The sequence below is a fragment of the Pagrus pagrus genome (assembly GCF_965226575.1).
Source record: "Pagrus pagrus genome assembly, chromosome: 6".
Lineage (NCBI taxonomy): Eukaryota > Metazoa > Chordata > Actinopteri > Spariformes > Sparidae > Pagrus > Pagrus pagrus.
The window spans coordinates 30,040,221-30,053,115 of record NC_140190.1 but is presented as its reverse complement, the minus strand read 5'-3'; the positions used below and the strand labels follow the sequence as shown (position 1 = coordinate 30,053,115).

Here is a 12,895-nt window from a genome sequence, read left to right as displayed (position 1 = left end):
GATTTCCATGAAATAGGACAAACAACGATTAATTAAACATCAGAGCAGCTTCGATTCCCGAATTCCTGCCACCGCCATCTCTGAAAACAGACTATCAACAAACGGAGGGAGGACACACACACTGTATAGACGTCCCGTCTATACTTAGGACTGACACAGATTCAGAAGGAACAAACTTTAGCAGTTCTCTAACAAGGACATCAGCTCCGTCAAAACAGGAAGTTTGCTGGCAGGGATGAGTGGGAGGCTGGCTGCCATGGAACGCAGGAACGAGACATAAAAGACAGGATATGCCCAGAATAAACCATCACGTCACGGTTCTCTTTAAAAACACACACAGTCACACAAAACAAGATGGTCATGATTAGGTCTATTTCCAGAGTTTTTAAAAAGATTACAATCATTACAGGAGTTATAACATCCCCACTTATAAAAAGATACATTAGCAAAAAACAAAAAATAAAAGTCTAATCATTCATTTTGATTTTTGTAGCATATTTTCATACATAAAAAATTAAAGACCTCATTCAATTTGCAAAAGCTTTCAGATATAATCAATAAAAAGAGCAAGTCCCACGTCTGCGTCAGCAGTCCATTTAAAAAACGAGCAGCGTTCAGCTTCCTTCATTCATCATAATAACTGAAATAATGTTGACTGGCTTTACAAAAACAAAACAAAATGAGATTCAACAACATAAAGAAAAAACAGAAAGCAGGATCATTTCTTCTTTTATCAGATTCTGAGGCAGCTACATGACACAGATTGCCGCAACTAGATTCTATCACTGAATATCAAAATAAATCACATTCCTTCATTTGTTAGAGCAAGAATCAATTTGCATATTCACAGACATTTGTTAAAGCAAAGAATATTTCCATAAAATGTACACCAGCGTTCCTTCATCAGAAAATACAATGGAAATCTGCTGTAGAGGTTTTAAAGGGTGAACAATAACTGGATCGATCAGAAATGCATTCAGCCTCTTTTCTTAACAGTCAGGATGTGCTCACAGAAAAGAAACGAGACATTTCAGACTTGTTGCTTTTACCTTCTGATTGGATAAAAGCAGCTTTTGTCAGTCTGATCATGTGTGTTTGGTTTTGTTCAGTTCAGTCAAAACTCCTGGTTTATTTCACATCAATCCTGCAGACAAACCTCAGTGTCGCTGAGAAGCCAGACAGATGACAAGACGCAACAGGTTTTTTTAGCTTTAACATCATGAAAACAGATTTTGTGGACTACAAAACTTCCCCAACTAATGACTAAATTTCCCTTTTTGGCTGAACTTATCCTTTCCACACAGAAGTCCTGACCCAAAAAATGACCATTTTTTGTGAGGCCCTGAAGTGGCCTCTCTAAGTGACCAGTGTGTTCTTGTTGGACTTCCTGAACCTCAAAAAAGAGCACAGAATTCCCAGAAGACACTGAAACGAACACAGAGCCACAGCTGTAGTTGCGGTCAGGTCGTGCCCGGCAGAATGAAAGGAATGTGGAGCTGGACTGTCGGAGAAAGGAAGCTTTGTCTCTGACGTTGTCTTACTTTTAATGAGTGTCCTGAACCATCCCCATCTATTCTAAAGCTCTAATAAAACAGCTGATGTTCCACATGAGTGAAACCAAATTACAAAAAATAATCTTCACAATTAGTTTTATACAGCGATCCACTGAGCTTTGTGAGGACAGTTTTTACTGTTTTTTATCTTCAACTAAAAGGTCTGTGGATTAAAGAGCACCTTAGACATGTTTGTGGAAAGACGAGATGCTGTGGAGTTTGTCAAATGTCAAAACAATGTTTTCATCTCCACTGTAATGGTGCGGCAGATGTCTCCAACACAGATCCAACTATGAAAATATGACCAAAACTTTGCATACAACATCACATATATCAAAAAGAGACTTTTTGACACAAAAACTTTTGCCATTTTGATGCTTCAGTTGTGTTTTTATGTTATTACTAATTGGACGAGAGTATATTAAAGCCCCTGAAAAGCTGGTTTCAAATTATTTTTGTATTTTCCATAATTTCAAAAATTAAAGGGTAAGGCAGGTGAAGATTTGTAGTCCACAAACATTTTTGGAGCTTCACAACAACAAAACAGTGTTGCAGCGTTCTGCTAAACAACTCAAGTAGCTGGAGACTTGTTTTAAAATGTAAAAAAACAACCTAAGAAAATATAAAATGGATCGGGTGAATCCAAGTCTCTGGAAGCCCCGAGATCTGAAGCTCCCAAAGAATGTTTTCTGCGCATGTTTGTGAGAAGATAATGATGAGATAATCTTCTATTCTGGGTGAACTGTTGCTTCAGATTTACAGAACAGCAGCTAAGAAAATAGTGTTAGAAATAAAGATTCCACTTTGTTTAAACAACTATTGCAGCTTGATCTTTCTCCTCCAACAACGACACACATGAAGCACCGACTTTAACCCACCAACAGGTTATTTTCTGCTATCTCACCTTTAACCAGCTGAACACACCTGACTCAGCCTCCATCTCAGTCAGAAGAGTTAAAACAAGGATGTACGTTGCTCTTAAGTGTTTTAACAACTTTGACTTTGGTTCTCACTTTTCCATTAGCAGATGAAAATAAAGGAGGAAAATATCTTCTTATTGCTTCTCTTCAACTCAGACGGCTCGCTAAAATATAAAACTCAGTGAAGACGAACTTTCAGAGCGACAGTAACAACCTGTCTGACTGAGCTGCTAATTTGCATCTTTGGTCTGTCACTTAATGATGTGCTTGAATAAAATACACCTCTTTCATCTCTTTCTGTTGACAGCTCATTATCTCACATCTCTTTTGCTCAAAAACAACTTTTCAGCAGCTCTCCCGTCCACCCACCCATCCTTCCACCCGTCTTGACTCTATGTCAGGGTTCGGGGGGTGATAAGAATTCATTTTCAGTTCAGCCTGTTCACAGACATTTATGTAAGCATCCAGGAAGCCAGACCAGAGACGGACTCAGGGAAATTACCTGAATCCAGCCCCATACATTGATAGTGGTGCACAGGGTTAGTAAAACAAAATCAGAACATCTGGGGGTGACAGGTCCAGCTTCATCATGTCTGTGTAGGGTATGTGATTACCAAATAATACTAGAATTGTTGTCATGTTTATTGTCCTGCTGTAGCGCTCTGTTTCCTGCTGCCAGAGGGCACTGTTTCACTCTGACCCAGGTCTTCTGCTGGAGACAGTTCAGAAGATGCTTCCAACAACAAAACGTGAAGAGAAAAATGGGCTGGAAAAGTAGAACAGCTGCTTTTTTTACTGGAGTCTCAAAAAGTACAAAATAAATCTTTGTATTCTGGTTTACACCTGGAACACCTTGTTTTATTTACACATTTTTTCCATCCAGTTCTTTTTTTATCTGTCTGTCTGGCTTTTTTTTTTTCCAAATCTAAATCAAAAGAAAAAAACTACCTTCTTACTCACTGGGAGCTTTAAAAGGTCACTTTCTGTGCCAAATGGGGGGGCAACCTCTAAACCTCCTGCTGGACCAAAAAAGGGTCAGAAATGATTCAATCTGGCTGAAGCTGAGGTTTAAAGGCTTCCAGTCCTGCTAAACCTCTGACAGAAACCACTGTGTGACATTTTGTACCGACTGAACTGAAAGTAAACTCTCCCCCAAAACCTTTCCATCTGTAACACGTCCACATCCGTTCAGCCACGTTCTCTCTCTGCCTTCATCGCCTGTTTAGTCTGCATCCAGCTCAACACTGGAAACATGAATACACTGATGACACATCTGCTAAAACTTACTTAGAGTTTGTAATAGCAGCGTTTGTATAACATGAACTTAACAGTGTGACCATCATGACACAAATGTCCCTTTAGACTTCAGGGCTGCTGATAATATAATAACACTGACCATCAACAGAACAACCCAGATGTCAAAGAATCATGTTTTTCTTTTCCAGGAAAAAAAATATCACTATTTAGTTGTTTTTACACTTGCAAGTATTTCATTAACACGATTTTACATTTTCAGCCCAATTAAAGGGACATTTCATCACATTAATTACATTCATTATTACATGATCTGATACTATTGCATTCCTAAAGCAGACGTGACATGTTGTGTGGGCTAAAACACGACAACATTATAATCATTAATAGATGAAATGATAAAATCTTAATTCTCTCTGCACCATTATGAACCCTCACCTCCAACTCATGCTGCTAGTCCATTATGTAATGCTGGTCAGCTTAGTGTTCATACCATCAGGAAGACATTAGATGAACTGTGTTGGAGGGCCAGATTGTATCACCAGGACCTTCACACTCATCTTGAAAAGTTGATAAAAAGTTAAAAAGCATAAGATCTGGCACCTGCTGTGTTTCCTGGAGGCACTTGTTCCCTTTTCCTCAAGCAAACCCTGCAGCAGGGCCAGTTCTATAATTCAAAGTGGCAGTGAATATTTGATCCGCAGTCTGTTTCAATTACCTCTCAAGTCAAAATCATGAACAGAAAGGATTCCAAACTTTTGAGACATACCGACATCTGACTCAGGCTCTGCTCATTACTCAAACGACAGAAGGTCCGGATGCGGTTCAGAGTCTTCAGGACTCACTGCGGTGCCTTTACTGCAGGGGGCACCGTTCCCCAGCAGCACCTCCTCGCCCAGGCTGATGCGGCAGGGAGTTTTCCCCGAGCGTGGGGTGGAGGCGAGCCGGGAGTCCGGCCCTGACACCTTCTGCCAGACGTCGCAGGGCTTCGCTCTGGGCTCCAGCTGTGGTGGATCCTTGTTGATGAGGTCTGGTACAGAGAGCTGGAGCTGATGCTGATGCTCCTCCTCGCCTCCTTCACTGCTCCCGTTTTCCACACCATCTTCCTCGCCATCTATCACTCCATCGACTTTGCCGTTGCTTCCTGCCGTCTCCCAATCAGAAACCACTTTCTCCTCCGCTGGCTCCAGTGGCGACGTGGTCTCTTCTTCCTCCTTCTCTTGCTGCTGCTGCTCCTCGCTGTTCTTCAGCTCCTCCTTGGCGATGAGGGGCGTCTTTTCAGGAGAGGCGAGGAAGGAGGAAGAGTCAGCCGCGTCCGGAGAGGAGACCACGGGGTCTGACGAGATCATCATGTCCTGGGTGGTCTTCAGGGCCCGAGGGAGGCGCTTCTTCCCCGATGGAGGCGGTGGGTCGAGCCGGGGGAAGGCGTCGAAGGAGGAGATGTGACTGGAGAGTGAGAGATATAGAAGCAATTAGACAAGTCTTTCAAAAACTGTTTCCTTGTTATGTTTTTAAAAATGAATGATTTGTTTTCTACATTTTAGGGTCGTATGAGAAACAAATTCCTTCAATTTTTAATAAGATATCAGCAAAGTCGCACACTCGTGAACCGAGAGCTTTCAGAGACTATCCACTCACAGAGTCATGAATAAAACAGCAGCTTTTTCAACTGGACTCTTCCAGTAAACATGACCGTCATCGTGTTCGGTGCCACTGATATACAAATACTTATAACCTGCTGAATTATGCTCAAGATTCTAGAGAATCTGTTTCAGAGCTTTGGTAGAGAGGCCTCGGTTAAGACGCAGCCATGATAAGAGCTGTTCAAATTCTTCACTGTGAAGCAACATGACACGTTTTTATCTGCATGTTTTTAATGAAAAATAGTTGAAACCATCTAATCATACTACTGTAATTTGAAGAAGTTTTACACTGCAGCTAACATCAAAACTGCAAAACAAGTCATTAATCCAGAACTGATGCATGAAAAATGCAGAAGATGAAGAGCGAGAGAAAACGCCTGGACGATATTTCTCCACATCTCTCCGGCTCTGCTGCCGTCTTTATCACTTCTTTTTTTTTTTTTTTTTTTTATCAATTGACGATCTTAATAACGCCTGGTTTTAGTGGAGTTTTTTGTTTTTCCCCTGGTTGTCCATGTTTATCAAACCTGCATGAAACAACATGGTAAGAACGTACGAGGCGAAGTAACTCAGAAGTGTTTTTAGAAGCCTGTCTTCATAACACTGTAGTTTCACCATGGCAGACCGGCGTCAGTCACATCAGCTGTTGCATAATTAAGTTGCCTCGCGTAAGTACAGTCGGACTCTGTCGGCACAGAAGCTGTCTTTTTCGTCCTTAAGTCCTTATGATTCTCCTTTGCATCTTTGACATAAACTCATGACGTTTTCCATCAAGGTCAGGGAAAAAAAAGACACAGGAAGCAACTCTTCAACTGCACCCGCTGTCACCCCGCTGTTTTGGTTCAACCTTGTTTTGATTTTGTATTTTTACTTAATCAGGACAAAAACTCGGGCACACTGTTCACTTCACTGCAAGAATGAATTTTAATAACAACGTTTCAGTAACAGGACCTTCATCGGGCTATGAATGTCCTTGTACTGAAACGTTGTTATTAAAATGTCCTGATTGTGTCTGCCCTTGGTCTTCTCTCATGCACCTGTCCACTGGTGTGCAAAAGTTCTACTCTGTGAAAATTTTAATTAAAAAATACAAGTTTTATGAAAATAAATCAATTATTTCCTCAGTTTTCACTTCAAATTCCCCAGAAATGAAGTATTCTTTCATTTAACAGTAGCAACGTGGGCAATGGCACACTAAATAACGCTGTATTGGCTTATATTCTTAAAGCAACAACCCAGCAGAAGGGTTCAGTGACAGTTGCGTTCACTGTTCCTCTTGTGACTTAACTCCAAATCCTCATGAATGAGTTGAAGCAATTACTATGAAGACGCCCCTGAATGTTCTGAGCTGCATATTTCACCTCTTGCGTCCTGGTTTCAACAATGTTGAGGCTGTCTGCTTTTATGATCTCTCAGCTCCACCCGTCCAGATCAGTCAGTGGTCCGGCAAAATCTTTCCATGAACATCGCTTGTGAATTAAACTAAATCTATTCACAGTTCAGTAAACGCAGACACATGAGAGCAGAGCTGCTGAAAAATGAATTCTGCTCAACTGATCTTGAGTTGAAGAGACAACAGATCAATGAATGCTTCTGGAACAAATCCCCAAATACAGACAACCTGGGATGTATGAGTGTGTATGTAAGCAGGTAATGAATACACAAGTGGCTGAAAAGTTCAGTCTGAGTCAATTTCAGGCGTCTCACAGGTGCCTTTGATGTGTCATTATTCATTTAAAACCACATTTCACAGGAAAAATCTTAAATCATTCACCTTTTTTTGGATCCAGTGCCTAATTTACACTGACAGACACTTCACTCAGGGCGGGTAATTGAATATATTCGCCTGTTAGATAATGTCTTTCAGTAGTTTTATCATTTAATTAAGTATGCGGCCTGTCTGAGTCAGAGTGAGGGATTAAACCAGCAACCTTTGAAATACGATTCGGAAAATTAATTTAGGAGAGTGAATGTTAAATTATGCTGATTTTGGGTTCAGGGTGAAAATGTTGATTATAATTAAGTTCTTTCCTCACAACACATGTATTAAATAAAAGTTTCTGTGTGTGTGTGTGTGTGTGTGTGTGTGTGTGTGTGTACCTGTTTGCAGTGGTCAGGTTGAGTTGGTCCATACAGCTCCATACGGCACCAACGTTCTTGTTGACCTCAGTGACCCCGATGTCCCCGAGGTGGCTGGACTCCTTTCTTCTCAACAAGTCATTGACCTGAAAGAAGGAGGGAAAGAAGCAAGCAAGGAAGGAAGGAAGGCAGAAAAACATCAGAAAGGAATGAATGATAAAAAAGGAGGGAAGGATGAAATGGAGGAAGAAAAGTACGAAAGAAATAAAGGACGGTAGAAAGAACGAAATAAAGAAAGATAGATGGGGAGAAAGGAAGGAAGCAGTTAGAGCAAAGGAGGGAAGAAAGAAAAAGAAAGATAGACAGTAAAAACAGACAAAAAGACAGGAAAGAAAGGCAGAAAAAGAGGAAAGAGAAAGAAAGATGGACAGAAAGAGGAAAGAATGAACGGTACTTTTTGAGTAAATATAGAAATGAGCTCCACTTGAGCAACAACAAAGCAATGAAATTGACTCTATGACTCAGATATTCAGAGTTAAAGGAATGGATGGCGTGCCGACCTGCAGAACTTAATACTCGCTCTGCACTAACCTTTGCGCCGACAGCTTTGCCCAGATTAATTGCATTCTTAAGCCTCTGCTGGCCTCCGGAGGATGGAGAGTCGACGGAGCCGGAGCCCAGGTTAGGATTAGCTGATGCTGGGGAGCGTCGGGCCGAGGTCTGCCCTGGCCTGGAGGTCTGAGGGCTCTGCTGCTGGGCAATGGAGTTCTCAAACATACTTTGATCGACTGGGGAGGAGAGGAGACAGGGGAAAGAACGACAGGTGAATACAAAGCAGGATTTAGCACATGTTGCAAAGCTGCAGACCCTTCAAGAATTAGAAAATATAAATGGGATGTTCTTGATGTTTTTGAAGGGAAATTAAAGGAATACTCCACTGAAAAAGCAGGAATGCTGTTGATTGGTTCACATATATTTGTCACTTTAGGTCCGAAGTGGAATCCAATTTAACTGCTGCTAATACAAGTTGATGCAGCCACAAGAAATCTACAAACTTTTCCCCTCTCGAGTGAGTATGTGACACTCAAAAGGCAGGATTTTGGTGGAGTATTCCTTTAAGCTACCATTGTCATGTTACTGATCATCATCACAGACTCAAAGGCATTTCATGGGAATGCATACAACATATGAGGGACAGATGGTGGTGCAGTAGCACTGTGTGTATTGATCACAGAATAATACATAAAACAAAACTGAACACATGCACATAAATATCAAACACACCAAAGAAAGATGAAGCAGAAATGAACCAAAATGCAGGATCAGACACAGCGACACATAAAAGAGGAGCTCAGGTGGTTTTCAGTCCACTTAGGAGAGAAGATCTTACCTCTTGGAGAGAAATGTTTCTCGGAAGGCATTTAATGAGACATAAAAGCATCGTATTTCAGATCATTTTACCTCTAATAGATGCAGATTATCTGCTTAGACACAAAAACGACAAGAGGAAAAGTCAGAAGAGGTAATGGGTAAGAGTGCAGTCTGGAGGAGCCGCATACACATATCTCAGAGGTACCGGCCAGATAAATGGAGAGGAAATATCCCCATTTGGAATCAGAATCAGACGAAGCATCAAAATCTGTAACCTTGACTTCCCTTTGCACACAAAAGCATTTCACTTACTCGACCAATCGAGAGATCTACAAGAGCACATTAGGCAGAGGCCAGAGGAAATGTGATCCAATGTTATGAATCTACAGGATACAGAGGGCACTGACAGTAACTTAAAGCAGACGGAGAGAGAAGAGAGACATATACATTTACTTTACAGCATGCAGGCGCTTATTCATAGGAGACATATTATCGTAAATCAATTTACTACAGCAGAGAAGTGCAAAGTGAAACCTGAGGATATTACAGTCAATGTAATTATAGTAGATAGTGTATCTGTGTGTAGGTCATAGCTGGCCACATTCAGACCTGTTCTGTTATCTGTTTGTGTATTGTGAGTGTATTTAAGATGGTGTTTTATAATAGGACAGTGTTTGCAGCTGACTCAGGGCTGCAACAGACAATTATTTTCATTATCAATTAATCTGCAGATTATATTCACAATTAATGTCCCCAAAAAGTGTGAAATATGCTCATCACGATTTCCCAGAGCCCAAAGTGATGTCTTCAATTTCTTCTTCTGTCCAAAACCCAAAAACTCTTCACTTACTGTCATAATGACAGAGAAAAGCAGCAATCCTCACATTTAACATACTGGAATTAGCAGCTAACATTGACTGTTTTGCTTGGCTACTGATGCTGAGGAACATGGTCTTACTGCTTTTAGGCTACTAAAAAGACAAAGGAGTGCATTGGTGGATAACATACACTATTGTTTAAAATACAATTGGGCAGCTAACTGTCAGTTAGCAAGTTAGCAACTTCGTTAGCTTGGAGAGTTTTAAAACCCCTCACTGAATGAGATATTGATATTAAGGTTATAAAAACCAATTACAGAGAAAAATGGAAGGACCTTGAAGAGCTTTTGTGACTGACTATTGCTGGCTTGTTCGAGCTGGCGAGCATGTTAGCTTGGTTTTAATGAGGCTTAACAGAGAAAACAGTAGCCTAGCCTAGCTAACTGCTTCTCTTTTGTGATGTGCTGTCCTTTAATTTTGCCGCAGAAATTATTGGTCTGAAATTATGTAATTTAACAAAAAAAAGAAAACAAAACAAAAAACAAGTTGTTACAGGAAATTTTTATCATGCTCTGAATGAATTTTCCTGCTTGTGAGCTAGCTAGCTTTTAGCTAGTTATTAGCATTGCTTGCCACATGATGCATCAGTAAAAGTTAGCATCTTACATGCGCCACTGTTATCAGCATTGGTTTGACTCATCTGAGCACTTTTATTGCAATTTTACAGAAGTGACAATAAAATATTCAATAGCCGTGCCTTGTTTTTATTGGAGGATGGAGCTGACGGTGCAGCTACAGAACCCACTGAGAGGACGATATAAATTCTATATAAATACTCTCTGCCCATTGAAACTGTGATACAAAAGGCACTTAATTTACATGCTTTATTCTTTGTTCAGTGATCTGCTAAGGTCATTCAGGCTGTGCTGACTGTACATCAAGGTCATCAAGTGATCTGAGGATCAATAGCGACACACTGCACAGGCTATAAACCATCCTCATTGATCCCACCAGGCAACAAGGTCACATATTCCTCCCTCTTTAACTCCTAATGGAGAGGTAATGGATGGACTTTGTAATGTAGTGTGTCCCTTGGAGGACTTCATGAAGGACACCAGTAAGGGACGACATTTGTTCAACATGCAGAACAATGTGCTCCGCAAAATGTATGTATAATTCAAAGCATCTGATGTTGTGATGACTTGTCTTCTAGAAACTCACACCGCTGAAAAGGTGAAACCTGCTGTTTGGAAGTGAGCCCAGGTGTCTCAGTCTGGCTCATTTACACACAGATGTGATTTATCATCACTATTTATGACCATTGCTCTGCTGGACTGTCCCTGAGCCAGCAGCTTTCAAAACTCTTTGCTCTTCCGGCTCCTGTATACTCTAAACGAATGCAAATTTGGCGATTTCTCAAAGGCTGTCAAATAAAGTGCTGCCTACAAATGCCAGTGTGCCCGCAGTGACTAGAGGTCAGATTGTCTCCACAAAAAAAGAGTAACAGTGAAGGAGATGAAGTTGGAAATGATGGTGAAATTTAAAGCCAAAGACAACTCAAGAGATATTGAAGTTATAGCTGATTATACAAGAGGAAAATCATTTTTTTAAGATATCGCTGTGCCACCAGTTTTTTGGCATTTTGCATGAAATGGCAGGGAGAGAGAGAGAGAGAGAGAGAGAGAAAGAGAGTGAGAGAAGTTCTGAAATTTAACAACACATCACCTGAGAGTGTGTAGGGATTGAACAGACCCACAGTGTTTAATGTTTAGTGGGTTTTGGCCTGATTGACATCGGGCCAGTGACCAGGCACTTTTCTTCGGTCACAATCAAGCCAAATTGCTTCAGAGAAGTTGTAAATTTTATTCGTACCGTCAGCTTTACTCCTTTGTGCTCTTTTTAAATTAATTTCTTTCCCCTCCACTTCTCTCTCTCTAACTTTTGAATTTAAATTGACCACCAGGCAGCACTCAGGGAATTGTTAGACAGGAAACACCATGTGACACCTAAGCTCCTTTGACTATTACAGCGAGCAGCCTTCTTTCTCTCTCTCTCAGTGGGTTGATCAAAAGGCACTGCCACTTCTCTCTGGAGATAATGTTATTTCAATACCCACAGATTGAAAGATCCGATGTTATTGAGTCCTGTTTCCTCTTGACAGGACGCTCATTCGCTGCTGTTTAACAGACACTGTCTTCAATTTGTCACTTCCTGTGCTGAGATTTCCCTGCAGAGTCTGAACCTCACATCTGAGAATTACATCTGGGCAAACAGTTAATTTATAGTGGAGACGGGACAGTCCTCTGTGCCTCAGCTCCAATGAGATTTAGGTTGATGAAACAGGTGCTTTTTTTCTACAAGTCTGCTTACTGAAGCATTAAAAATAGAGAAGTAATTGTTAAATCACCCCACACTGTGACTTCAACAAATATTTCAATGCTGACTGTTTGAAATCAAACAGTGTGATGTAAGGTTCAGCTGAACTTTCTAACATTCAGTTTTAAACTTCGTAATCACTGAATAAAATGACACACTGGATAAGAGGTTGTTAAACCCACTAAACATTAAACACTGTGGGTCTGTTCAGTCTGTACCGACACACTCTCAGGTGATTTGTTGTTAAATTTCAGAAATTTCATCACATGTAATCTGTCTCTTCCGCTCCCTGCAGAAGAAGCAGGAAAGACTGTGAGAAGAGAAACAGAGAACTGGAAACGAGACATTTCCCTGGCACAAAACAAAATGGTCAACAAAAGTTCAGCACAGAGCTCTCACTCCCACTCATGTACCAGCAGCAGGAGGTGAAGCTGTATCATCTGAAATAATAACGCAACCTTCTGCAACACTGGAAAATCTACCGTAAAAGGAGGATTCCATTTAATCCTACAGTGTAATTATGTTAAGTCTACAAACCTGTGTCTGAACACGTCTTGTCTCAAAAGCACAAGAGTCCAAACTCCAGCAACAGTGAAACGAGCAGCTTTTTTTGTGCTTCAAGTTTTTTTGTCTTTAAGATCTGAGACAAAATCAGAAATTAATATAATAACAGCTGATTAGTGGGGATATTTTCAGAACAAAACAGTTCTCCCTCATAGCCATCACTGTTACCTCACCCGTAACATGACAAGCAGCAGCTGCAGCCTCATTTTGAATGATTGTCGCCTTTGCCAAGGAGGTTATGTTTTCACCGTGTCCATGTCGTTTGTTAGTCCATCTGTTGGTTGGTTGGTTGGCTTGTCAGTGCGATTGCACAGATT

At 40.8% G+C, this 12,895-nt stretch overlaps 1 protein-coding gene across 2 annotated transcripts in view; it reads right to left on the bottom strand.

Annotated features, from left to right (window-relative positions):
* Positions 1 to 350: 350 nt before the first annotated feature.
* The window catches only part of LOC311258878 (carboxyl-terminal PDZ ligand of neuronal nitric oxide synthase protein-like), a 218,275-nt gene continuing 205,730 nt past the window's right edge, over positions 351 to 12,895 (bottom strand). For both annotated transcript variants that reach the window (XM_084355548.1, XM_084355549.1), the window contains exons 11-13: positions 8,041 to 8,237; positions 7,471 to 7,595; positions 351 to 5,173 (exon numbers count right to left, since the gene is read on the bottom strand). In XM_084355548.1, coding sequence (XP_084211674.1) covers positions 4,522 to 5,173; positions 7,471 to 7,595; positions 8,041 to 8,237 — 974 coding nt within the window. In that variant the 3' untranslated portion in view covers positions 351 to 4,521. The remainder of the gene's footprint in view (positions 5,174 to 7,470; positions 7,596 to 8,040; positions 8,238 to 12,895) is intronic.